Source organism: Triturus cristatus, chromosome 5_2 (assembly GCF_964204655.1).
Source record: "Triturus cristatus chromosome 5_2, aTriCri1.1, whole genome shotgun sequence".
Lineage (NCBI taxonomy): Eukaryota > Metazoa > Chordata > Amphibia > Caudata > Salamandridae > Triturus > Triturus cristatus.
Window position 1 is genome coordinate 349,940,958 of NC_140588.1, and position 25,871 is coordinate 349,966,828.

Consider the following 25,871-nt stretch of genomic DNA (forward strand, 5'->3'; position numbering starts at 1 on the left):
CTGTTGCAAGATCATTGCCACTTGTGCAATGCTGCACAACCTTGCCACAAAGAGAGGTACAGAGGTGGAACTAACAGATTTTGAGGACAATGATGATGATTCAGGTCAGCCAGAGGACAACGCTGCTGGAGTGCCAACAGCAACAGATGGGAGAGAGAGACGGGCAGAGATCACATGCAACTATTTCTGAGTAAGTATGGGGACACAGCCAGTTGTTGGATGTCATGACGTAGTTTAATAATGCGGCACTATGCCACGAAACCAAGATTATGCCATTCTGGCAACATTGCGTATTGACAAGTTTGAAGTCCAGGGTTACGTCACCCAATTGTCTTTTGCTACGCGGTGCAGCATCAATGTTTGCGGCCACGCGCTACAGTGTGGGATGGCACGGATTCAGCCTCCTCACTGGTGCCAGCCCCATGCCGCCTGCTGCTCCTGCGTGTTTCTGGGACCGGGGGTGTTATGCTGCTCCTGCTGCTGGTGTCGATGCTTTCAGCAGCATCCCCTGCACCACTTGTGGCCGCCTGACTGGTCAATAGCACCTCCAGGGCACTGGTGACCTGCACCATCCCCCTAGTAACGTCGCTGCTGCAGTGTGTCAGGACCTCCTGGATGTTCACTGAGCGCCGGCAGAGTAGTGAAGTTGCTGGTGCCAGGCGGTTGAGTGCCCTGGTGTGCCTGTCTCCCCTCTGCCGTTCCCGGCGCCTTGCAGCTCTATCTGCGTCTAACTTGCTGCACAACAGCTTCATGGACTGTGACATGTCCCGCAGGCCCGCTGCCATGTCAGTAATCGCCGCCATTGCGCTGATGTTCCTGTCCATGTTTTTGAATGTGGTTCTCAGTCCCCGCACATGCCGCTGAACTGACATGACTGCCTTTGTTTGTAGGCGCTGCTGCTTGAGCATGTTGCCCTCGAGTCCCGCAAAGACCCCATGGCTGTCACCGTCTGCTGGTGGACTCTGAACCCGCGACCTGCGGCGCCGTTTTGCACCCGTGTGTGCTCCCTGTGAGGTGGAGGGCACAGTGGCATAGCTCCCATCCTGGGGCATTGTGTTTGGCTCCGGGCCCCTGCTGTCGTCGGATGAGGTCTCTAACGCTGCCAACCTGCCAGCAGCACGCCTCCTCGGCATCACAATTGCAAGTGGTGATGTGGCCGGTGACTCATGGATGAGTGGTGATGCGGGCTGTGGTGGTGGTGATGCAGGCTGTGGTGGTGGTGATGCAGGCTGTGGTGGTGGTGATGCTGGCTGTGCAGTACTCGTGCTGGCCAGAGCTGACCTGTCTTGCCGGTGTGCCCTCTCTTCTGTACCATGTGCAGTCCTGCGCGATGTTACATCTGTGGACAGAAATGTAACATCAGCTCAGTGTACCTGAAGGGCTGCATTGCAAGCATCACAATAAATTCATGTAACACTCTCACATTGTCCTCTGCCTGCTTTTGGCTAATGTGTGTACCATGCATTGTTGTCCTGTGCTATTCACTTCATGGTAGGGGGTTCCCTGACTACATCTCCCATAATGCATTGCCTGTCTGCACTAACACATGGACTGGAGTGGGATACTCATTTCACAATGGGGGATGTGGGATAGGGGTAGGAGGGGCTACATTGCTGTGCATTCGTCTTACCTTGTTGGGTGGCGGCTCTGGCAGAGCTGTCGGCATCTCCATGCCTCACGACGCTCTCGTGCTCTATTGTGGCCTCCACCAGCTCCTCCAGTTCGGTGAGGGCAGGTGCCCTGTTGATTCCACCTCCAGTCTGGCTGGCCTCCTTCTGTATTTCCCCCATCTTCCTCTTTGTCACAATCCTCAGGTCGTACCAGCGCTTTTTGAGTACCTCAATGTCCCTGTGGGTCACTCCCACAGCATTGACCTGCGCCTGGATACCCAGCCATATATTGCGCTTCTCAGACTCCGGCACTTGCAGGGACTGCCTCCCAAACGGCTTCTGGTGCTGCTTCACCACCTCCTCCACTAGCACCTGGAGTTCCTTGGGGCTGAATTTCATCTTCCTCCTCCTTTCCCCTCCATCTCTCTGTGTCCTCTGGCTGGACATGATGATTTTGAGCTGCACAAACAGGCACTGGCTCCCTGCCTCTCCTCTGCACTCCAAGCCTCTCCAGAGTCTGTTGATTGTGTGCACCTGCCTGGGTGTGGCCACTTCCTGGTTGGGTGGGGTGTGGTTGCACAGGATTGGCTGTTTCATACAGTCATGTGATTTTCTTTTCCCGATTCGGTAAATACCGATTCGGTATTTACCGAATCGGTAAATACCACCTCGGTATTTACCGATTCGGTAAATTCCGATTCTTGAATACCGAATGTTACCGATTCGGTAAATATTACCGAATTATTACCTACATATAACTTACCGATTCTTAAATACCGATTCGGTACGGTTCGGTATTTAAGAATCGGTAAATTTTATTTACCTACATGAGGCCCCAAAAGTTACACCTCTCTCCACGCCTATTAACCCAGAACCATGGAGAGATCAGGCACCCGGACCCAGCTCAGCTCAACCTTGCGATCTGGCTCCTGAAATCCTAGAATTTGGTTATCTAAATCTTCCCCCAGACTGTATGAACGTCATTAGAGAAGCTAGAAAACCTACCACTAGAGCTTGCTACGCAGCCAAGTGGAAACGTTTTGTGGTTTATTGTCACAGCAATAACTTCAATCCCCTAGAGGTGTCCATTCAACACATCATAGGCTATTTATTACACCTACAAAAATGCAAGCTAGCCTACACGTCTATTAGACTGCACCTTGCAGCCATAGCAGCTTATCTAAAAAACAGGCAACATCTATCACTCTTCAGAGTACCTGCCATAAAAGCCTTCATGGAAGGCCTCAAATGAATAATTCCCCACAGAGTGCCACCCTGACCTGTGTGGAACCTAAACATCGTTCTCACAAGACTAATGGGGCCTCCCTTTGAACCTCTGCACAAATGTGAACTTCAATTCCTAACATGAAAAACTGCTTTTCTTGTAGCCATCACTTTCCTCAGAAGAGTCAGTGAGATGCAAGCACTCACCATTCAAGAACCCTTTCTGCAAATGCACCATAACAAAGTGGTTCTCCGCACTAATCCAAAATTCCTCCCTAAAGTCATTTCTCCCTTTCACCTGAACCAATCTGTGGAACTGCCCGTATTCTTCTCGCAGCCACAGACCATTGCAGAAAGAGCTCTCCACACATTAGATGTCAAACGAGCCTTACTCTACTACATCGAAAGAACTCAACTCTTTTGTAAGACCAAACAACTGTTTGTGTCTTTCTCACCCCCACACAAAGGCAACACCATCTCCAAGGCGGGTATAGCTAGGTGGATTGTTAAATGTATACAGATTTGCTACCACAAAGTAAAACGAACACTAACTGTTCCCCCTAAAGCCCACTCTACACGTAAGATAGGGGCTTCCATGGCATTTTTATGGAACATTCCCTTAGATGATCTCTGCAAAGCAGCTACATGGTCTACACCGCACACTTTCACTAAACACTATTGTTCCTCTATTATGTAGATGTGCAAACTAAGCAACAAGGTAGTGTGGGCCAGGCTGTACTCAAAACATTGTTTCAAACCACTGCAACAGATACTGGTATAATATATAATCTATGCACAGTGTGTAATCTGCAGCTCATATGCCTCGAACGGCAAATGTTACTTACCAGTATGCATCTGTTCTTGGCATGTAGAGCTGCAGATCTACACACGCCCACCTGGCTACCTTTATCTGTTCCAGTTTATCTTATTTAGATACAACACACATGGGCATCTTCACTACTTACTACTACGCTCCATCATTTCCCTGCTGGCGAAAAACAATATGAGGATGGAGCCGAAGCCCATGCGCAGTATGATCCAAAGGAGGAGTCACATACCTTGTGACTTCCAAAGACTTTCCAAGAAGAAAAACAACTGCAAACATCCGGGCCCAACACCAGATGGCGATCTACGCACAGTGTATAGATCTGCAGCTCTACATGCCAAGAACAGATGCATACTGGTAAGTAGCATTTGCCTTACCTTTGGTAGTGATCTTTCTTGAAGATACCTTACATTCATGCAGATTTTTCAATGACCTGCCCACCTCCCTACTCTTGGGAGTGGATATTGTACTGGTTTTGTGGTACTAAAGGTGGTTTTGACTGGATTCCTTTAAGACTGTCAGGATTGTCTCTGCCTCTAAGGGCAGGAATATAAAAGGACGACAACTGAAGTCAGAACACGTAGTAGCACCATATATGGCTCTTTGACATCACATCTTAGAGGTTTTAGAGCCAACCTGAAGCCATGGTGCCACCTACCAACGAAGGAAAGCTTTTGCAAAATGCACAGATATATTCAGGTGCTTGGTGGAGATTCATGAGGGAAAGACTCTATATGTAGAGAATTCACTAGAAAGATTGTTACTGATGTGTAACCTTTCCTTCTGATAGAGACTTTAACTTCAGATTACTCACGTTAGAATATTCCCCAGGCATCAGACTGGTTCCAGAATTCTTTTTTTGATAACCAAATGTATTGATTTTATGAACCGTAGTACAGCCACACAGACATTTGGTGGCATACACTATAAACTCATATATGGTACATGACCAGCAAGTGGCAGCAGTTATAAAGCAGTGATAAGCACATATTAACACAAATGTTTTTTAAAGAGGCACAAAAGTCACGTTGTCCCTGCTATCAACCCAATTGTCCCAGCCATTTACCCAATACCCGTTCGTGTTTGTCCGGCAACCTCTCACCCCATACACAGGTTTTTCTTGTCTGCACACTAGTCCAATCCCCTGCGCCACTGGGCCATAGTGGGAGGTGTGGGGCGTTTCCATTAAACTGCTATGTCCTATTTTGCTACTATACTAGCTGTACCTAAGAATACTTATCCGGGTACCCCCACAGCCCTCCAAAACCCAGAGAAGGAGAACCAGAGGAGTGTGTGGGACCTCCTACCCCAGCACAGCACTACGTTCAGTAACTATGTCCGTCCAGTATTTATGTATTGCTGTACATGACCACACCATGTGGTAAACGTTAGCAGGGGTCTGAACAACTAGGGCAATTGGGGCTCATGAGGGGACCGGCACAATGCAGTCTGGCTGTAGAAAGGTATGTGCAGTATAGGTAATCAGTTTGAATTAATCACAATCTGGATGAGATGGTTATGACCCGAAGGGCCATAATGGCATCACGCCAGTCATAGTCCTCTAAGGGACCCTGCCATCGCTCCCATCACGTCCTAAGGTAATCTAGTGTGGTAGATGCTGTAATAATAAGGGACCGATAGATGTGAGACATGCCTCCCTTTCCTAAGGGACCCATCAGGAGCTTGGCTTTCAGCGGGCTGAACATCCGGGTTGGAAGTGTCGCTAGGGATGTGTGTGCTGAGTGCATGTCTTAATTGTAAATTCTTATTTAATTGCATGGAATTAATGGTGTAGATGTCCTTCAACTCCTGAAAAGTGCATATGTGAGCCCCACACCAGACATTGTCCAATTGTGTTATACCAATAAGGTCCCACTTCCCCGAATCCCTCCAGTGTAGCCTCCTCTCCCAACTAGGTACCGTGCCACAAGGTGGTCTGGAGTATAAGTTTAGCGTCCCAGTGTGTTTGTCAGAAAATCTTGAGCAGTACCTCTGTGCACCAGTAGGTGGCGTCAGTAGTGACTTGTGCGCACCTTGGCACACTGACATTAGTTCCCTTCATTCCGTGCCAACGGTGCGTATCCGGAGATCTAGTTCAATTGATTTTTGACCACTTTTTTGACCTTTTTGTCGACTGTTTGGAGCTTTGCTCCCAGTGTGCTAAGGACCAGTTCTCTAATAAACCCATGAGGTTTATGCTTTGTGGAGAATTTCTCTGACAGATGTTTCAGATTCCCACTGGGTCTCTCTGTGGTGCCTAGGGTCGGACCACGGCTCCAGGGCCTTTGCTGATGCTGGTCAATGCACCCAAAAATGATCTGGGAGTGAGCCATGAAGCTCTTAGCGGCGTGGCACAAGAAGGCTTCTCATTGCTCCTGAGCAAGATCAAGGGCCACGTCATGGAGTCAGACCTTGAATTCTACCAATCTTGCTACCAAGTCCAAGCGTACTTTGCCTTCTCCTCCTCGATCTTGTGCTTCTAGGTCCCGATCTCTTTCACTTTTCCTGCAGAGCCAGAGGCTGGGTCCACCCCACCCTGACTTCCCCAGAGCTGGAGCAACCTCTGCCCAGCTTAAGGAGTTTTTTGTGTCTATGCACTCCATTCTTGAGGCCCTGGTTCTGTCTGGCATGCATTCAGGCACCACAGAGCCGGGAGGTGCCCCGGTTGGTGTACTACTGGCGAGCCTCCTCATGACTCCGGCTGGGCCCTCTGGCTCCTCTGCCAAATCTAGACCGACTCCAGGGCTAAGGCATACGTGAGGCATACGCTGGAGCGTATCCACCCGAAACCCCACCTGGCGTCACTGGCGCCACCTGTTGTCACAGACCCCATTGTACTGTCTAACTCCAAGACGGCGCCACCTCAGTGCTGCTCTACGTCGACGACGACATGGTCCGGACCATGTCAACCTTCCGGTTCGGACACACTGCCCCAGGTCTAGTACAGAGTTGAAATTTGGGGGAGGGTGTGACAGCAATGCCTACCACTTCTTTGACTCCTCTGATAAGATAGCACCTCCCTACCAAGATGACAATTCGCATGAGCAGCCAAGAGATGCTAGTGGACTGGACACATCTCCAGATTCTGGTCTGTTGTCACCTCCGGGACCTACCATGGAGGAAGGTGCTATGGAGTTGAGCAGGGTGGTGGAGGTCCTCGACCTGCAGCCTCCTTCTATCCAGGTTAAGTCTGAACACCTTCAGAAATAGAATTTTCTACTTCCATCAGCCTATGATTGTGGTCGGTGAACACTGCATGCCTCTTAGACTGATACTCCTACACCTTGTGGGACACAGTCATGCAAGTTGCGTCCATGGTTTTGGAAAAGGCACGAGCTATACTGAACAAGGCCATTATTGATGGCATGGACACAGCAATGTTCTCCATCCAGTGTGAGTTGGACACCACTGATTCACTCAGGAGTGCTGTCGCCTCCATGGTGGCACTTCACCCCCACGCTTGACTCCGATGAACTGGCTTCTTGAGGGATGTTCAGTACGAATCTGATGGACATGCCCTTTGATGGCTCTCACCTGTTCAGTGAAATGGCCGAATCAGCATTTGAGCACCTTAAAGAGAGGGAAGCTACTGCCAGATCTTTGAGTTCTTCCCTGGCCTTGCACTAGCCACACACCTCTTGCCCCTTCTGTGGTTACGGTAGGGGTTCACAGCTGCACCTGCAGTATCAGCCATACCCCCATAGTGACCAAGTCTCCTAGCCTTTTCGTGGCCGTGGACAAAATGGATGCCAAATAGAGAGGCTTCCTAGTCTAGATTCTACCTCATGCCTTTTCTCTTCCTCCTTTCTTCCATCCTCTTTCTGTTCTGGGCCATAGTCTGAAAAGGTTATATAAGTGCTGGTCCCCAAAAAGCAGTACCGATCAGCCACACCTACAACCACTGGCTCAAATTAAGCTCTTCTAGTCCATCCACACCCCTCAATGGAGAACAGATTCGAATACATACCAGCAGAGAATTTACTGCAGGAATACCCCCTGCAGAGAAATGGAAATAGTAACTTAATTCATCTGTTTCCTAATGGGAACTCCTAGAGTGAATTTTTGCTGCCACTCACTTGAACTTTCAGAGGTAGTGGATCTGTGCATGCTTTTGTAGTTCGTTCCTCCTCTGGTGAAGCTGTAGGCAGAGGTTGGGTTGGAAACAGTGTTTTTCTGTGCCCTCTAATGAGTAACAATTCCTGACTTCAGCACTCTGGACAACGACCCCTCGTATCTGGATCTTACAAGATTGTGGTGACGGTTGCTCCTGAGCTTTGCCTGCCTCCTCCCTTCTAGCGAATAACTGGAATGTTCCTGTAAATGTGAATGATGCAGAAGCTTGAACAATCTGTCTTCTTGATTAAAACGTTTTTTGCAAAGTACCATAGATCCTCCGCATTTCTTAGGTCATTCATCCGCAAAGTTTTCAAGGTGTTCAGATTTTCCCTCTCTCTGAAATACGTTAATTGTCATGCAGCTCTGTAACTCTGCGTGGCATTGGTCTGATTCAGAGACATAGTTACATGGAGCTTTTAGTAGGTGTAATCTTTAATCTAGGATTCGTGGTCTAAAACCTTAGGTTTCGTAGGTTTCTCTTGCTTTCCGATTTGGGTGTAAGATAATATCGTCGGTCAGCGTTTTCCTCTCGCTGCATTGGGAGCACCCCCCATGTGTGCCTCTGTGCATCACTTCCAGTGTGCTGCCTTACTCCAGGCAGGATGTCTCAGTTCTCCCACCACCAATTTAGCCACATTAAGCTCAATAGCGCCCCCCTCCATCCCGCAGACTGAAGTGACAGCATCACTCAATGGTCATTCAAACCAGAACATTTTACTAAAATTAATTCCAAAGGTTCACTGAGCAATCTCACAAATGAAACGCTTAAAGTCAGCAGTGAAAGAGTGAGGCGGACAACAGTAGCCTGGTACGACAGGATATATCAGCTGATTTTCCAAGTATGTCAACAGTCGAAAACATTAGAGAGACCACTGCTTTTTCTCAAATAAATGAGAGCAGCTCGTCGTGGTTTACCATCGAGCTTAAAACGAAACAACTAGCATTAGACTTATTGACGAAATCAGGAAAACTTCGCAGTTAAAGCATTGAAAAAAAGGCAGCAACATTTCTACAGTTAATGAACAATCAGTTATGAAGCCTGAAACTCGTACTTTCCTAGGATGAGTAGTTAAATGAATATTCAGTGCATTATTGCAATAAGAAAGTTCGAGAAGAGTTGACCAGATTATCATGGAATTCATGTAACCCAAATGTTACAAAAAGCAGGGGGGAGGTAGGCAGTGTCTTCATAAACATGCTTTGCATCTGCCTTTGGTTGCACAGCCACTGTCTAAAAGAGATGAATGTTTAACAGTGAAGGAAGTCGGAAGGGTTATAAAAAATCTGAAAGTAGTCTCTGGTATTTGTTTTATATTGTGATGATTTCAATTAATCAATACAATAAATGTAATAAAATATTCAGATGCCAAAACACTGTGGAATTCGTGTTCTTATCTGGTTTTAAAATAACCACTAAAGGTCACCCGTTTAGAAATGCCTTTGCCTTAATGTCTAGATAAGGGGTCTCCAACCTTTTCTGTAATAAGAGCTACTTATGCTCAATAAAAATCATCCAGAGCTACTAATGTTAGTGATCTTATTGTGACCACCCCATCCAAGATTGTCAGCAGTGATCACATCAGTGCATTAGGCAGGGGTGCCAGCAGAAGAGTAAATAAGCATTGGTATAGCCAATAGGTCTCGCCTTTGGGATTTTATATGTGTTTAGTTATCCAGCACAATATCCTTTGTGCAACAACATCAACTGTTGCATGGCTAAACACTTGTAAGGTCCCAAAGGCGAGGCTTATTGGCTATGCCAATGATTGTTCTTGATGGCCGTCCTGTTAGCTGCCAGGTGTCTTTTAATAGTGTGGTGGCTGCCCTGCTGTGTGGTTGCAAACCTGGTGCGACCCGCTGCCGTCTATGTCAGACGTCTGTACCTCCGCACACCTGTGATGGCTGTCAGGTCAGCGTCCTTGGAACAGACGAGTCCTCTTTATACATAAAAACAAGTGATGGCTTGGCAGTGCAGCTGTGAGGAGGCCGACCCCTCCAGGAGACCCCTGTCCCCCGCTAAAGTGTCACCGAGCTGGGTGATGCATGACGCCCGAGAAAGTAAATTAACTCTAACCCTCTCTCCATCTGGAGAGGTGGGGGCGGATTTGGGGCTGCTGACAAACCCAGAAGATTGGCCGAATACAATAAACGGCAGGAATGCTATTTACTAGGAGACTGTTGTGTACTCGACATGTTTTTATGACATTGTTTAAATACTATTAAAAAGACTAAAAAAGAAAATGCTTCAAGCATATAAAGTAGATGGATTTATATTAAAGGGTGTTGTTGAGCACGTAATGCAGTACGTACTGGGAATGCCCCCACAACCAGAGCAGCGTCTGCAGGGGTACGTTCTGCAGCTCGTGCAGCACATCAAGGAACACATCTGCACGTGCAGCACTTGGCCACGCGCAGTGACCCGGTACAGGAGCCATGTTACGCAGGTATGGGGAAAAAGGCACTACAGTCCCTGGTGAGAAAGATATTGGACAGACATGACTGAGACGGATGCTAGAGAGGGAGGAATGCTTGAATTGTTGGTTAGAAATAGGGCACGCATTAGCAGCGGGGGGGCCGCTGTGCTGGTGTCATTACGCCGCCACTTGTAATATCTCTGCCAAGAGTCGGGTCAAGATCCGAAGTTTGCAGCCTTCCTTAGCATCACCATGAGAAGAAACTTGAGAGAAAGACTGCATGTAAACCAAGCGTGCCCATGCTGATTAAAAACAGATGGCCCCTGCGCGCCGCTGCTGGCTCCAAAGAGCAAAACGCTCTGGGAGTAAACATTTGAAAAGAAGCTGGGACATCCACATGCCTTTGGCCAATTGCGTACTGAAGCCAGACGCAAAGGCCAATAGCGTGTGAGCACAACATGCACGCGCTTTGAAGAAAGCTGAAGTGATTCCAAGAGGTCGATTTTCTGTGCAGCGCATGCGCACTGCCATAGGCTCGACCTAAAAAGCACTATTAGTTTGAAATGCATCTACATGGGTAATACATAGCAGCTGTAACTGCAACAAGGTGTAATAAACCTTGCCAACTCAAATAATAGCTTTAAATTCATTTTGAAAATATAAACCTTTTTCTCCAAACATCAGCATGTGAGTTCTGAAAATACACACATTTTCGTCTCAAATATATGCTTTATACATTTGGTATTCAAATAATCCAACCAAGCAAATGCTTCTATATTAGTAGCAGGGGTGGGGAAATCGTATCGCCCGACGCCCGAACCAAGTAGATTTTTACAATGGGCAAGAAGATTTATTGTCTATTTTGTCCGACGGACAAGTAGACATTAAATCACAAAAAATATGAGCTGTGGGCCCTCTGGGGCTCACAGCCAATTAGAAGTGCGGTCAGAAAGCTTTTGGAGTCCACTGACTGGCTGAAAGCCCATGACTGGGCTCTATCTAGCCAGTGATTGGCTGGGGGAGTCTTGCGCTAAACGTCAGTGTTCTAGCACAGATTCCTCACTGGTGCAGCCCAACTGCTCTTGGAACCCAGCTGCCGAACGTGCAAGGGCAGGCCCCGATGCAGGAAACACTTTTTCCACTGCCAGGTCCCAGCGGTGTGGGTCGAGTGGTCTGGTGATTTATCTGCTGCTGATTGCTGCGTGGCTCGATCGCTCTGTCCAGTGGGATCCATCCAAGGTAGGCCGCTCATCTTTGGTGCGCTGCTGCGCACTTCCTGGAATCGGGAGCAACAAGTCGGCGTCTCTGACACACTGTATGCCTCCCCAGCAGGTGAGTCCGTCTGATAATGGCTTTTGCAGCGGTCCGAGTTTTAAGAATTTTTTTTTAACTGTGATTCTGCACGCAATGGTCTGGATTCAGTGAGCGTGGGGGCAGGGTCAAATGTGTGGCATGTTAACAATTCCCAATAAATCGTGAACCTCTCCTTTTGCAATCTAGAGATGGAACTAGTACATCGTTGATAAGGAGTCAAAACACGATGATAGTAAGTTTACTATGGAGAGACATTGACCTTTACTTTGTCTCTGCTTTTATGGACGAGGTCGCATTTGGGGGCACGGAGCAAACGATAATACTTTAAACACCTGGCAGGCTTACAGAAAATGCAGCCTTGCAAGATTATGTGTGCGCTGTTAAAGAAACATTTTTTTAATTGCATTGTTTTCCTGGTGTTAAACAAATCAAGCTAAAGTTGAATAAAGGAAACACCACATAATGCAGAAGGCAGAAAGTATTTTCGTAATCCAGGCAATGCTGTGTGTGCAGCGTATTTCACACTGTTCACTGAGATGGGGGCCTCTCTTGGCGTCTGAAACATTATGTCCACATTTATTGCCCCAGTATCCTCCCCCACAGTCTGTTTTGCCTTTTCCTTATGGCTTCTCGCCTCATCAGTGCCCACACTTTTATCTTTCAGTCTTGCCAGTGCTGCAGAGGAAAAGACTCACGTCCGTGTCAATTTTTAAAGACTTAATCCTGTCAAGAAACTGTTTTTTCTCCACATTTAGGGCTAATTTCTGTTAGCCTGTACTTTTATTTGGTTGCATTTCTCGTCTCCTGTACCTACTGTAAACCGCCCCCACCATGCACAGTTCTCTGGTAGTTTGTGCTAAATAAGCAAAGCCATTGTAATGAGGCGGCAGAGAAGGTCTAATTTATGCGGCAAGTAAGGTCTAAATTACGCAACAGGGTTGACTAAATTATGTGGCCACAAAAATGAGAATTATGTAGCATAATGCAGCACATTTTCGTTGATAGTATTACTTCATTATTTTGACATCTGTACACGTTAACACTGTATAAATGTTTTGCCTCATTACTTTCAGAGTAAGACCCAAATACAGCAATAGCAATGTAAAAGAGACCAGTCACTACTTGTGATGGGCTTTTCACTGTGTGGCAGGACATGTTATCCCCTTTTTAGTAACTTTTGATATGTTTGAGCTATTATCAACATTTTTTTGTTAACATATGCAGTTTAGGCAGCATGTGTTGGATTATATGGCACATTATGTGAAAAACGCCTCAGCTGTAGAATCTCATAATTAGAGTGGCTCTGTATATAAATCACACAGGATCTGTCACCAGTGGGGGGCCATATTTCATTTGCAACTATATAAAATGGCAAAAATTGAAGAAGCGAGCTCAATATATAGCAGAAATTATGAAAAAATAAATTTGCAGGTCTCGCAATCCTGTTTTATTCACAACTGGGTGAAAATATACAATTTCCTACCTCAGAACTTTATGCAACCGCTGTAGTGTTGCATTTTTGTTGCACAGTTACGTCATCAGTAAAAACAAGCCTTAGTAGGCTGGGCTGCACGTAGGAGAGCTACTCACAGGCAGCTGGAGAGCTACTGGTGGCGCACGAGCTACTCATTGAAGACTCCTGGTGTAGAATAATCACAAAATAAGTACAGTCTTTACTGTAAGCATCTCACATAAACTGTTGTTTACTCTGAAGAGTAGTTTGCCTTATGCAGGCATTGAATGGCAGCAATCTCTTTACTTTGGAAAAGGGATGCTTCTAGTTAATCCCATTCCTTTTAAAAGAAAGCGGAAATATCAAAACCATTGGGAAATTGTCCCATAGAATTTAAAATAATTAAAACTTCCTGTTTTCTTTTATTTATAAAGATTCCAATTTCGTTAAAAATCAGTCACAGAAAATGATTACTTATTTATTAGTGAAGAGTATTCCAGATAATTTATTTGAGTTTTGTCAAAGATAAAACGGACTACTTGTACGTCTGTTTGAAGTCTGCCCATATTTATTCAGCAAAACATGCAAAATATGATATCGCAATGCAAAGTGCCAGCATTTCCCTTCCATTATCTGTGAGCATCTAATGCGAACGCAGCGAACCACTCCCACTTTGACTTATTCTCGGTTTTCGTCTTGCACATACTTCAAGTGAAAGTACACGACAGAAAATGAAGAAAGTGGACGTGTCTCATGTAAAGAATGAAAAAGACCTTGAAAAGATGCAAAAAATGTAAACTTCCAGACGCTGAGCGGGTCGTTTGTGAATATTCACTTAGCAGTGCCAAGCATGAGAGTGGGGCGAGAAAGCAGGACAGGCTGTACACAACAAAGGCAAAAACAACAGCAAATGCATCAACATCTTATCAGCTTTTATGTTGACTTCAAAACAGTTTCCTGCAGTTCCTCGGTATCCTTGTATTCATAAAATCAGCCTGCAAATAGAAAAAAACAAAAATGCATTCTAAAACAAAAAAAAACGACGTAATAAAATCCTCATCATCCCAGTATCCACATCAACTCTCATACCCAATTCACAATACAGATGCATTAACGAGATGGGAACCCCTTTCCTCTTCTTCCTTATTCTTCATGCCTTGATCCCTCACCATATCCAGCGAAAGCACTTTCAGACGGTGAAAACGAGAAATGGCAAGTGCTTCATTGAGTGTCAAGGTTGTGGTTGTGTGGACGGCTGAGTTGAGAAATCTGAGCATGAGTCAACCAACAGAAGGATGGTTGCATGAGTGAGAGTATGGATGATTGAGCGAGTGAATGGATGAATGAATGGGGAGTACACCACTGGAGGAGTGCTCTAATAAATGCAGACAGGTTACTCCTATGACAAACTGAGGCCTCAGGCAACAGTAGCGATAATGTTACAGAATGGCAATACTTACCAATATTATGCCCCTGCAATCATGACACTGGGTACTTTGTGCTAAGAATGTGCACTTTATGTACAGAATTATTACAATTATGTCACTGAAAGCATTACACCAGGGGTAGTCATAATTGTGGCAAAACTGCTCACGATGTCATGAATTGTCACTATCATGCCACTACTGTGCATCACTCATTGCTATTGAATGCTTGTTCAGATTTGCACTTGGGCCAGATTTTCATCATCATTTAGTCGTCCTGGTTGTTGGAGTACATTTACTCCATCAGCATTATTCCTGAGTGTATGCCTTGATTTTCACCATCACTCTTGTGACGTCAAGATGCAAATTAGTGGGAGGATACAGGTAGAACTGGGAAGCAGAATGTACCCTCTCGACCAGTGATTTCATCTACATGTGTTTGGCACCCCGTTGTGTTGTTCGAACAAGATTTTATATTGGTCCCTGGCCTTGCTTGCACATGCCTGTGCCCATAATAATTGCTGCTGTGTTTGATACCTGGATAACTGTATAGTTCCCTAGCCTGTGCATTTTGTATTTCCAAACTCTTCTTTGATACATAAAACAAATCATAGAGATTATGTAATATCTTCTATGAAGTTCGTCTTGCAGACGAGTTTCTCACATTTAGTTCGATACTTCATGTGATAGTTCTCCATCGTCTTACTTCCCAGTGACCTGTACTTACTTTGAAGAAGGTAATGATAAATATATGGGCCCAAGTCACAAAGACTTTGCTATGAGTAGATGTGACTGTCTTGTTGAAATCATGGTTTACCCTTAAAATTTAGTAGTAAGCTAGGCGTACTACAAAAATAAGTCACAGCAAAAAGGAGCATAGGGCGGGAATTAAGCTTCGCGAAAGAGCATTTCTGAATATGTGTTACAGTACGTATCATTAAGTGGATTGTTACCGTCATTTGGATGTTTTTATCAGTTTATACCAAAAGCAAGAATTGTTACCGTTTGTTTTTAAAATACAGAAATATTACTCAAACTAAAATTGACCCACGTGTTTTTGTGCTTTCAGCCTTCACAGTTCGAACAAGTCATTTTGCTGTCCTTACAGTCCCTGAAAGTTGTGCTGGACTGCAAGCCTGGAGAAGCCAATGTAAGTTTCTGCTGCTTTATTGTGATTATTACAGAGGCATTTGGAGACCAGCCCAATAGACAGGGAGCCTCCAAGTACAATCCGCATGCTATTGTGCTTGTACTCTTGCATTTAAGTGTAGCTTTTCAAAGTTTTCTAAGTGTTCTTCTCCTTAGTGTCTCTCGCTTGTACCTAGCTGTCCTAATTATTCATTCCTACTTGCCTTATTAAGAAACTCATGGGTCCATGAGTAGATAACAAGGAATTTTTAATTAGAGTGCATAAACGTGTATATATATATATATATATATATATATATATATATATATATATATATATATATACATATATATATTTTTTTTTTGTTTTTCTTTTTTTATCAATTCTTTTTATTTGCAACTTGTTGGTCATTACACATACATAATCACATTTTCGTACATTACAGCAATCACAGATTCGTATACACACTTTGTACGTAAGATGGCTTAGCCCACATTTTGCTGACAGTACACGGGTCCTTACTGCGTTAGTGGTTCGTCAAGGGAGGGGATCACGGGGGGTTCACATAAGTGTCCACGGTACTCATTCCATTTTGCCCAAACTGCCACCCATTTCTGAGGACACCCCCGGGCCACATAAACTGTTTTCTCCTGCAGCATACACCAGTCCATATCTTTTTTCCACTCACTAAGCGATGGGGGTGTGCACGCTCCCCACCTGCGCGCTATATTGTGCTTTGCGATCACCTGTCCGAACGTGGCCCACAATTTACCCTTTACTGGTAGGTCCGTTGGCTCCCAGATGTTCAAGAGGCACCTTTTAAGCTTGGGTACGTATATTTTTTTTTAATGTACAACAACATTGTAGTTTATAAATTCTTCTTTAATATAACATTTACGTCCACTTTCCTTTTTGAGGTCTCGCCTATCATCGCAGCGCATACGCTGCTCTCTCTGTGAAATCTATTGTCGTCGGTTTTCTTTGGAAGTGGGGTGGAAGCTCCGCCTCTGCTTTCCATTGTCGCGCGTCACAATTTATGTTATATGTGCGCCTTCGATTTACAATGAGGCTTTTTGCTCCCCTCCCTGTCTCCTTTCTGGCTCGCCCACCCGGACTGGATATTCAGCACGTGCGCGACACCAGTCAGTGCCGGCACGAGCAGTGGCTCTCTCTGTTGGCTATCAATCCCCAGACTGGATATTGTGCTCGCGCATGGCACCAGTCAGTGCAGTCGCGAGCAGTGGCTCTGTCTCTCGCCTCTCAGTCCGTGGCACAGTTGGACTGATTGAAAAGGAGGGGGTGGTGTGTCAATCCTTCGCTATCAGAGCCCACGGCCACACTTGCCATGGTCTCAGAAACCTCACAATGTTTACGTTCGATCTTGGGTTCATTGCTTTCTCCACACACTTGAGAGAGTGGCTCCGAATATGTGTGTTTATGCATTCAGTGATCGCTGCATTGGGTTCGTACATGTGTCAACAGCGCAATCACACCTTCCGTTTGTGTCCGCGGTACGCACAGCGACGTGGTATTCATTTGGGGGCGGTATTATTCGAGCGGAGAAGGAGGTGACAATCCCGGCTTAAAATGGCGATATCCGATTGGAAAATCTAAAGCGTGAAAGGGGTCACTAGATTTTATGTGGCGCCTGTCACCAGATGGACTCCATGGGGCAGCACCGCCCACCCTCTAACCACAGACCTCGTCCATACTTCTACATTGGGATATGTCAGTGTTGTCCCTCATCCTGCTTGGCCGCGGACCACTCTAAGAGAGATTCCAAAGAGCGCTGTCTCGGGACCTGTGGTGAAAGTGGCTTGTGTAGTTTACTTAGTGAGGTGCAGTCTAAAACACCGCTTATATTTGCCACCTCAGGCTTGATGGCGATTCGCTCACTGCGAGGTATAGGTGGGCTTCTCTGAACTGTGATTGGTTCAGCTTTGCAGTGTTCCTGTTGTCCACTGTATACAAGCGAGGACAGGCACAGTGCTCTAGAAATGGTGACAAACGCGGCGCTCGCACCAGAGGCTTCCTGGTGGAGATGAACAAGGGGTGTGTCTAACAGGAATAGGCACCGTGCATGTAAATCCCAGACAAGGCACTGTCGTGGAGTCTCGTCTGTATATGACAAACTGGGCCTGTGGTTCAACGAAAGTAAAGTGAGTGGCTCGCCACAGTGGCCTCTCGGGTGCCTCTCCTCGCTTCAGCCGTCTCCCCTCACTCCCCCCTTCCCCTCCCCTTCCCTTCCAGCACTAGTGTAAAAAAAAGAAGAGAGCAACAGTATTCTGAAATCGGACACTGCTAGCCTGCGAAGACACTGACAAGTAAGGCTGCTTTTTATTACTCTGTGCTTTTTTTCGCTAGCACACTGGTGGTAATGCACAATGGCCGCTCGGGTGCCTCTCCTCGAATTCGTGTGCTGGTCTGTGCCTTACAGACGGTGCATACACTTGTGCATTAATTGCTAAGCGGCATATGCGAAAAATAGTTTTTATGTATGGACGGCATGTTTTCAAAAGGGATATTTTTACATTACACGTGTTTAAGATGTTTCATGTACACAACGTTTTGTAAACACTGTTTAGAAAGTTGTTATGGTTCAAGGGGACACGTGGTTAAAACGGTGCACCTTAGGGTCCCATGGGTCCTTTGACATATAATTTGGGTGTGCCTCAGGAGTATCCACAGGCCTCCTTTGTGCCCTTCATGTCAGCGACGCCGTCCTGGCATTTTCCGGCTCCGAGGATGTCGACGCCGTATGGGCAGTCCCCGGCTCCATCCCATGAAGCTTCTCGGATTCGATCGGCACCGGTTACCACAGTGGGTCCTTCTTCGACGCTGCTCCCGGAGCTATCGACGCTGCGTGTTGCGCCGTCAACGCTGCAGCCGAATATGCGCTTGAGGAGAGAGGCGCAGAGGTTGTTGGAGGAGGAGCAGTACCAGGAAGAGAGGGAGGAAGGAGAAGTGTATGACACACAGGATGTGTTTGAGGACTTGTGTGAAGCAAGCGGACTTGATGCTTCTCCGGAGAGGGACTTTGTTTCTCAAAAGGCTTCCCCCTCGAAGGAGGTTGCTCCCTACCATTCTGTAATTAGTAAGGCGGCTGAACTTTTAGTTTTGCAGCTACCTGTGGCTGAGTATAAGCCTAATCTTCTTACGGAGGTGCTCCATTCACCGTCCTCGGTGGTTGAACCACTCTTGCCCTTTAATGATGCTCTGACCGAGCCCATACTGGATGTTTGGCGCAACCCTCTTTCTGCTCCTGCGGTTTCGAGGTCAGTGTCCAGAAGATATAGACCTGCTCCTGGAGATCCAGTGCTCCTTTCATTCCACCCCTCTCCTGAGAGCTTGGTGGTTCAGGCGTCTTGTTCGAAGCAGTCCACCGGGGCTTTTCCGCAAGCTTCTGCCGACAGAGATTCCAAAAAGATGGCGCAGTCTGCGAAAAGGTCTTTTCTTCAGCTAGCATGGCACTGAAATCTACCAAAGCCACATGTCTCCTGGGTAGATATATTCATGCCTTAATGGACTCTGCCAAACAGCTTCTTCCTAAGCTATCTGAGGAGGACAGGGGAAATCTCAGTGAGGTGTTGGCGGACTCTCAGACTGCAGCTCGCCAGGTCATCCAGTCGGGCCTGGACACGGCGGATTCTGTTGCCAGAGTGATGGGTTTGTCTATTGCAACAAGAAGACATGCGTGGTTGAGGTCTTCTGGGTTCTCTCCCGATGTCCAAGCTGCTCTTCTTGATCTACCTTTTGATGGATCTAGACTTTTTGGAGAGAAGGCAGATTCGGCTTTGCAAAGATTTAAGGACTGTAAAGCCACAGCAAAATCTTTGGGTCTGCAAACACCGGTGTGAGGTTATGGTTATAAAAGGTACAGAGGCTTCGGGAAGTCTTCCTTTCAGAGTTTCAGGCAGCCTCAACAGCAGCAACAACAAAACCTCTTGTATAAGTCCTTTAGGGGTAAAGGCAGAGGTCGCCAACGTGGAGCCGGGCGTCATCCTTCCTCCTCCTCTACCTCCCCAGCCCCTCCTGGTAACACAGGAAAGTAGCCCTAGATCCGCCATCTTGGATCATGTAGGTCCTGTGGGAGGTCGGCTTACCCATTTTCTATGAGGTTGGAAATCAATCACTTCGGACCTTTGGGTTCTAGATCTCGTAGAAAATGGGTACGCCCTTCCATTCAGGGAATTCCCTCCTTTCCTTACCCTCCTTGCCAAAGATTTTGCTCGGAGGATCATTTACTTCTCCTTTAGAAGGAGGTTATTGCCCTGTTACAAAAAGGTGCGATAGAGGTGGTTCCGGAGCAGGAAAGGGGTCAGGGATGCTACTTCCGGTATTTTCTGATTCCTAAAAGGGATGGCAGGTTACATCCCATCCTGGAACTCAGAATTTTGAATCTTTATCTCAAGCAGGAGAGATTCAAGATGCTCACCCTAGCGCAGGTTCTTCAGGCGCTGCAGCAAGAGGACTGGATGGTGTCCATCGACTTGCAGGATGCGTATTTTCACATCCCAATCCTGAAGTCGCACAGGAAGTATCTACGATTTACGGTTGGGTCGCAACACTACCAATTTGCGGTTCTTCCGTTTGGTATTACTACTGTACCTCGAGTCGTCACCAAGGTGATGGCAGTGGTGGCTGCCCATCTCAGGAGGTCGGGGATTCCTGTTTTCTCCTACCTGGACGGCTGGCTTCTGAAAGCAGAGACGCCAGAGATGGTGCTTCATCATCTGCAGGTAACAGCTCAGCTGTTGTACAATTTGGGTTTTTTGATAAATGTACCCAAGTCTCACCTAGTGCCCTCTCAGTGCAATCTGTTCATAGGGGCGGTACTGGATACCACTGTGTGTCGTGCTTTTCCTTCTCCACAAAGGATTCTCGACGTTCAGGAAATGATTCTCTTGTTTTACAATGGAGCGGGTGTTCCGGTTCTGAAGGTCCCTCGCCTGCTCGGTCTGTTCACCTCCTGCATTCTAGTTGTCAACCATGCAGGCTGGCACATGAGGGCGCTCCAGTGGTGCCTCCGCAGGCAGTGGTATCAGCAAAATGGAGATCTCAGGGAGTCTGTCAGGGTCTCCAGAGAAGCTGCAGCGGATCTGTCTTGTTGGAATGTGGAGGGCAATCTGTCTCAAGGAAAGCCCTTTCATCTTCCTCCATCGGTGGCCACAGTGATAACGGATGCCTCTACCCTAAGGTGGGGTGATCATCTGGGGAATCTGGAGATCAAGCGTCTCTGGTCTCCAGAGGAATGATTGAATCATATCAATCTTCTCGAATTGTGGGCGATACGTAGAGCGCTCAAGGCCTCTCTCCCTTCGCGATCAGTCGGTTCAAGTCCTGACGGACAACACTGCTGCGATGTGGTATGTCAACAAGCAGGGAGGAGTAGAGTTGTACCGTCTCTGCAGGGAGGAGTTGTGGCTTTGGTCCTGGGCCCAGGACCATCGGATTTGCTTGATGGAAAATTATCTGGCCAGGGTGCTGAACGTACATGCGACCAGTCTGTCGGCAGTTCTCTGCCGACCACGAGTGGAGGCTTCATCCGGAGGTAGTTCGACACATCTTTCAGAATTGGGGAACTCCTCGGGTGGACCTGTTTGCCACTCTCGAGAACGCGCACTGCGTGTCATTCTGCAGTCTCCAGTTTCCGATGCAGGGGGCGTTGGGGGACGCGTTTCAGTTGAGTTGGAGTTCACAACTCCATTACGCGTTTCCTCCCATACCATTGATTCCTCTGGTTCTGAGGAAGATTCGCCAAGACCGGGCCCAAGTCATATTGATCGCCCCGTATTGGCTAAGAAGGGTGTGGTACACAGATCTTCTTCACCTCTCATCGCACCCTCCACTCCGTCTCCCTCTCAGGGTAGATCACATCTCGCAGTCGGAGGGGCAGGTTCTACATCCCCACCTCCAGAGCCTGCACCTTCATGCCTGGAGATTGAACGGGGCAACCTGAATTATTTTTCTCCCCCGCTTGACGTAGTGGATGTTATATTATCGGCCAGGCAACACTCCGCCAAGTCTATCTACTCCTACGGGTGGTCCAAATTTGTTAAATGGTGTGGAGAGAAGTCTATTGATCCCTTGAAAGCTCATCTTTCTGATGTTCTTTGTTTTTCGCTTCTTTTGGCCCAGCAAGGTTTTGCTGTGGCCACTGTTAAAGGATATTTGTCAGCTTTATCGGCATTTCTTTGTTTGCCTGATCAGCCGTCACTTTTTAAGTCTCCAATAGTTTTAAGGTTCATTAAGGGACTTACTAACATGTTCCCGCCCACTCCTTTTATTATGCCCCAGTGGGATTTGAATTTAATGTTAACTTTTTTAATGGGTTCCACGTTTAAACCTATGCATAGCTGTCCTTTGCGACTGCTGACTTTCAAAACGGTCTTTCTGGTGGCTATCTCTTCGGCTAGGAGATTGAGTGAGCTTCAGGCTTTGAGTTCAAAGCCTCCGTTTTTGACCGTACATGCTGAAAAGATGGTACTCAGGACCAGGGCTGCTTTTCTGCCTACGGTGTAACTCCCTTCCATCTAGGACAGTCCATTAGTCTTACTACTTTCTATCCTCCCTTTCACCGTTCCGAGGAGGAGGAAAGGCTACACCGTTTGGACCCTAAGAGGGCAATTAGTTTCTATCTTGATAGAACAAAGGACTTTCGTCAGGATGATCAGCTCGTTGTAGGCTATGTTAGACGGATGAAGGGCAAGGCGGTATCCAGGTGGATCATCTTTTGCATCAAGATCTGTTACGCTCTGGCTGTTAAGGAGCCTCCTGAAGGCATTAGAGCTCATTCCACCAGGGCCAAATCGTCTACTTCTGCCTTGTCCAGAGGTGTTCCTGTGCTGGACATCTGTAAAGCGGCAACTTGGGCCTCCCTCCACACTTTCGCGAAACAGTACTGCTTAGATTCTGAAGGGAGAAAGGACAGCCATTTTGTGCGCTCTGTTTTGCAGGTCTTTTTGGTATAGAAAGGTGGACACCCTCCTCCGGGAGTGGGACTGCTGTGGGATTCTATTCATAAGGTGAGGAATCCACAGGCAGATGTATCCATCAGAAGAACAAGTTAATTAACTTCTGTAACGCTTTTTCTGGTGGATACAGTATCTGCCTGTGGATTCATCACTGACCCACCTGCCTCCCCATTGTCCACCCTTTTATACCTTAAAAGAAGTACTCGTTAATATGTTGTTTCATATTAACATTCTGCATTGCCTCTGTTTTGCCTTGCTTTATTTTGCTTTCCTTTTTCACTTTACACTGTGTGTATTTGTGTGAATACTGTGGTACTATGTATGCATTTTCTATATGGTCGGTCCGCCCGTTTCGCCTCGGTGGCACGGAAAAAATGGGTGGAACTGACGTCATCATGCCGACGTAGCCCTCTTATGGCTCCAGTGACGTCACACGGAGCTGCGTGCGGAGCCATGGCATTGTGACGACCTCCTCGGCGTGGAGAGCTACAAAAAATTCCAGAAGAATGCTGGCGCAGGGAATATTCATAAGGTGAGGAATCCACAGGCAGATACTGTATCCACCAGAAAAAGCGTTACCGAAGGTAAGTAACTTGTTTGTTAGGTTGACTATGTGTGCACTGACAGTGTACCACCATTTTAGGCAAGCATTATCAGTGCCCATATTTAGTGGCAGATATCACTACCTCAGACAGCAGCATTCGCAAATGTTCCCTCAGATGTATCCATGCTCAAGTGACTGATTCTACCACTTTCTTAGACAGAAAACTCAACACATGTTGGAGTTTCTTCCACTGCCTTGGCAGAAAATGGGATACGTTTCATAATGGAATGTAGAAAATCTACTGTCAAAACTTTATATCAGGCTTGATGCCTTCACTGCAATTGTGTCCCACTTATTTTCATGTTAAATTGTCTAATTACTTGTGTCATTTAATTTAATTTATACAATGATTCTGAACTCTCACCGAGAACTACTTTTCTAGGTTTTCCAACACCAGAACATACAGGACGAGGTGTGCCGGCTGAGCATCAACTGCATTCAGGTAACATACAAGGCTATAACTCTGCTTATTGACTTCATGTAAAATGAATAAAATAGTATTCAGGTGATAGTCATTTCCACTGAATAGCATGCTGCGTGAAATTCACTGACCACAGTGAATGTGTGGGAGATGGGAAGCTAGTACTGTGGGACAGAGGACAGCTAGTACAACTAAGAATAACAGTCTGAATGACCACAGTAAACGATGTGTTGAGCCTCTGGAAATCCCTGTCCTCTAGCAAATAGTATGGACATTTCTAAGATGTAAGGCAGCTAGGAAATAGAACATGCTCCTGACTTTTATGTAAAGATTGGGCAAAACAATGGGAAGATATATTTTTGCTTTTTCTGCAACTTTCTGAAAGTATATATCTATACCTATGTACATATAGGAGCAATCACTCAGTCCTTATTATCCAATGATCTGTTGAAGTGCCATTCACGTTTTGCTTCTTTTTATCACAGCATATGGTAATGGGTCAGCCCATTTCACTCACTCACTCTCCTCACTGTGAGTGACTGCATTTTACCTGTGCAGAATGAGAACAACTTCCTTGAAAGTAGTTCCCTTCGGTGATATGGACTGGTGAACCAATGCATCCTTTTATAAAAGACACATGATTTTCTTTTGTAAACTTGTATTTAATTTAGTGAATAACGTGCAGCTCCTCAGACACTGCAACTGGGCTCTTGGTTCTGCTTGCAGTACTCTGCATCCTTCACATACATTACAAGTTGCGCTCATCTTTCAGTTGCCTTTAAAACCATTTAAAGATGCCAATATTTCTGTGCCTCATAACTGATTGCTCCAGACTGTGTAAAGTGGATTTAGTGTGCTGATCTGTTGAATTTCAGCTCTGCCTTCCTCTCATGCATATTGTAGACCTGCTCTTGCAGCAGAGTCGGTTGTTCATTTATCTGAAACTCCAAATGCAGCCACTGCCCACATTTCAGAATGAGTGGTGCAAATTACTATCCTTCTGTTTACATGTTCCACAGTTGGATGTGAATTTGATGTTACTGTTCTTCATGGTGTCTCCAATCAAGCCAATACACAGTTGCCTTTTTCAACTATGGCAGGCCCATTTGGGTGGAGTGGGGGCAAACAGTGGCAACTATGGCCGCAGCTGTGAGTACTGGGATGGCTTACCTCTGATGTCCTGAGGTTCCTCCTACAATGACCCTGCAAACAGGGCCAAATACAAGCCCATTCAGCACATGACACTCAGATGTAGTGATGGTGAGCAGTCACCAGCTTCTTAGGGAGGTAGTGTTGGGATGCCGAAACTCAGCACCCAACCAACCACCCAGCAGCACAATAACTGAATGTCCAACCCAGTGCCTTTATTTGGTAAAAGGAAAGTACCTTAATCTTCACATTTAAAGAGTAATACTTTACATCACGTAAAATAGTTACAACTCGTACTCATGCTTGGGCTTCTGCACCTTGTATTCTACATCACCTCACCACTCTCTCAGGTGACACTGTGCTTGGTAGGTCTTGGTAGGTCTCTCAACGGGTTTGAGTATCCCTCGGGCAGGTATCAAGGCTTAGGTACAGATTACTACTTGGGGGGAAACGTGTCAGCTGGAGGCTTTATCCATAGTCCAAGAGAAGGTGGCAATAGGATCGCCTGTGAGGTTCAGTTGATAGGTTGCTGAGGTTACAGATCTAAGCCGCACAAGAGCAGCAGCAGAGTCTCAATAGCCGCAGCACGGCACCCCTCGGGCATGGGTTTAAATGGTAGCAACACAGTCGTAGGCACAATCTCTGGATTGTTTTGCACTCTGGATCTGATTTTTACAGAGACTGCTGCCCACCAGCCTCTGGGCACACACGGATTGCTTTCCATATCCTTTTTTTCAGCTGTGGTGGACCCACACTTCACTGGGGGAGAGGGGGGGGTCGGGTTCGAATTGCTATGGTGCTTCAGGTGAGTCACACTGCTGCAGGATTGGCAGGTTCCTTCTCCCAGCAGCATTTTTTTTCTCCCAAACATTGCACGTTTATTTTATTATGCTTAGTTACTAAAAACCATTGCATAAGATACACAAGTAAAACGTATAGTTTAAATTGCAATAAAAGGAGCGTGTCCAAGATGAAGCCTGAATGGACGCATCTTCCCGAAACTCCACCGCCCACTTTGATCAAATAGCGGATCGGGCATACACCGGGTCTATAAAAGCTCTGCTGTCGCAGGGAGAAGTACACGGCAGATGCGGAGCAGCGCCCCTAGGCAATTTGAAGCTGCTGCAGCGACGGCTATAGGAAAGCGCACCAGACAGTGGTGACCGCCATTAATATTCCTAAAATGGCAGCTGCCACGGAGTGTGGCCTGTAG

At 46.5% G+C, this 25,871-nt stretch overlaps 1 protein-coding gene across 6 annotated transcripts in view; it reads left to right on the top strand.

The window, feature by feature from the left end:
- The window catches only part of EXOC2 (exocyst complex component 2), a 1,204,847-nt gene that overhangs the window by 748,526 nt on the left and 430,450 nt on the right, over nt 1-25,871 (top strand). For all 6 annotated transcript variants that reach the window (XM_085607146.1, XM_085607144.1, XM_085607148.1 and 3 more), the window contains 2 exons: nt 15,451-15,531; nt 23,471-23,530. In XM_085607146.1, the coding sequence (XP_085463272.1) occupies nt 15,451-15,531; nt 23,471-23,530 (141 nt within the window). The remainder of the gene's footprint in view (nt 1-15,450; nt 15,532-23,470; nt 23,531-25,871) is intronic.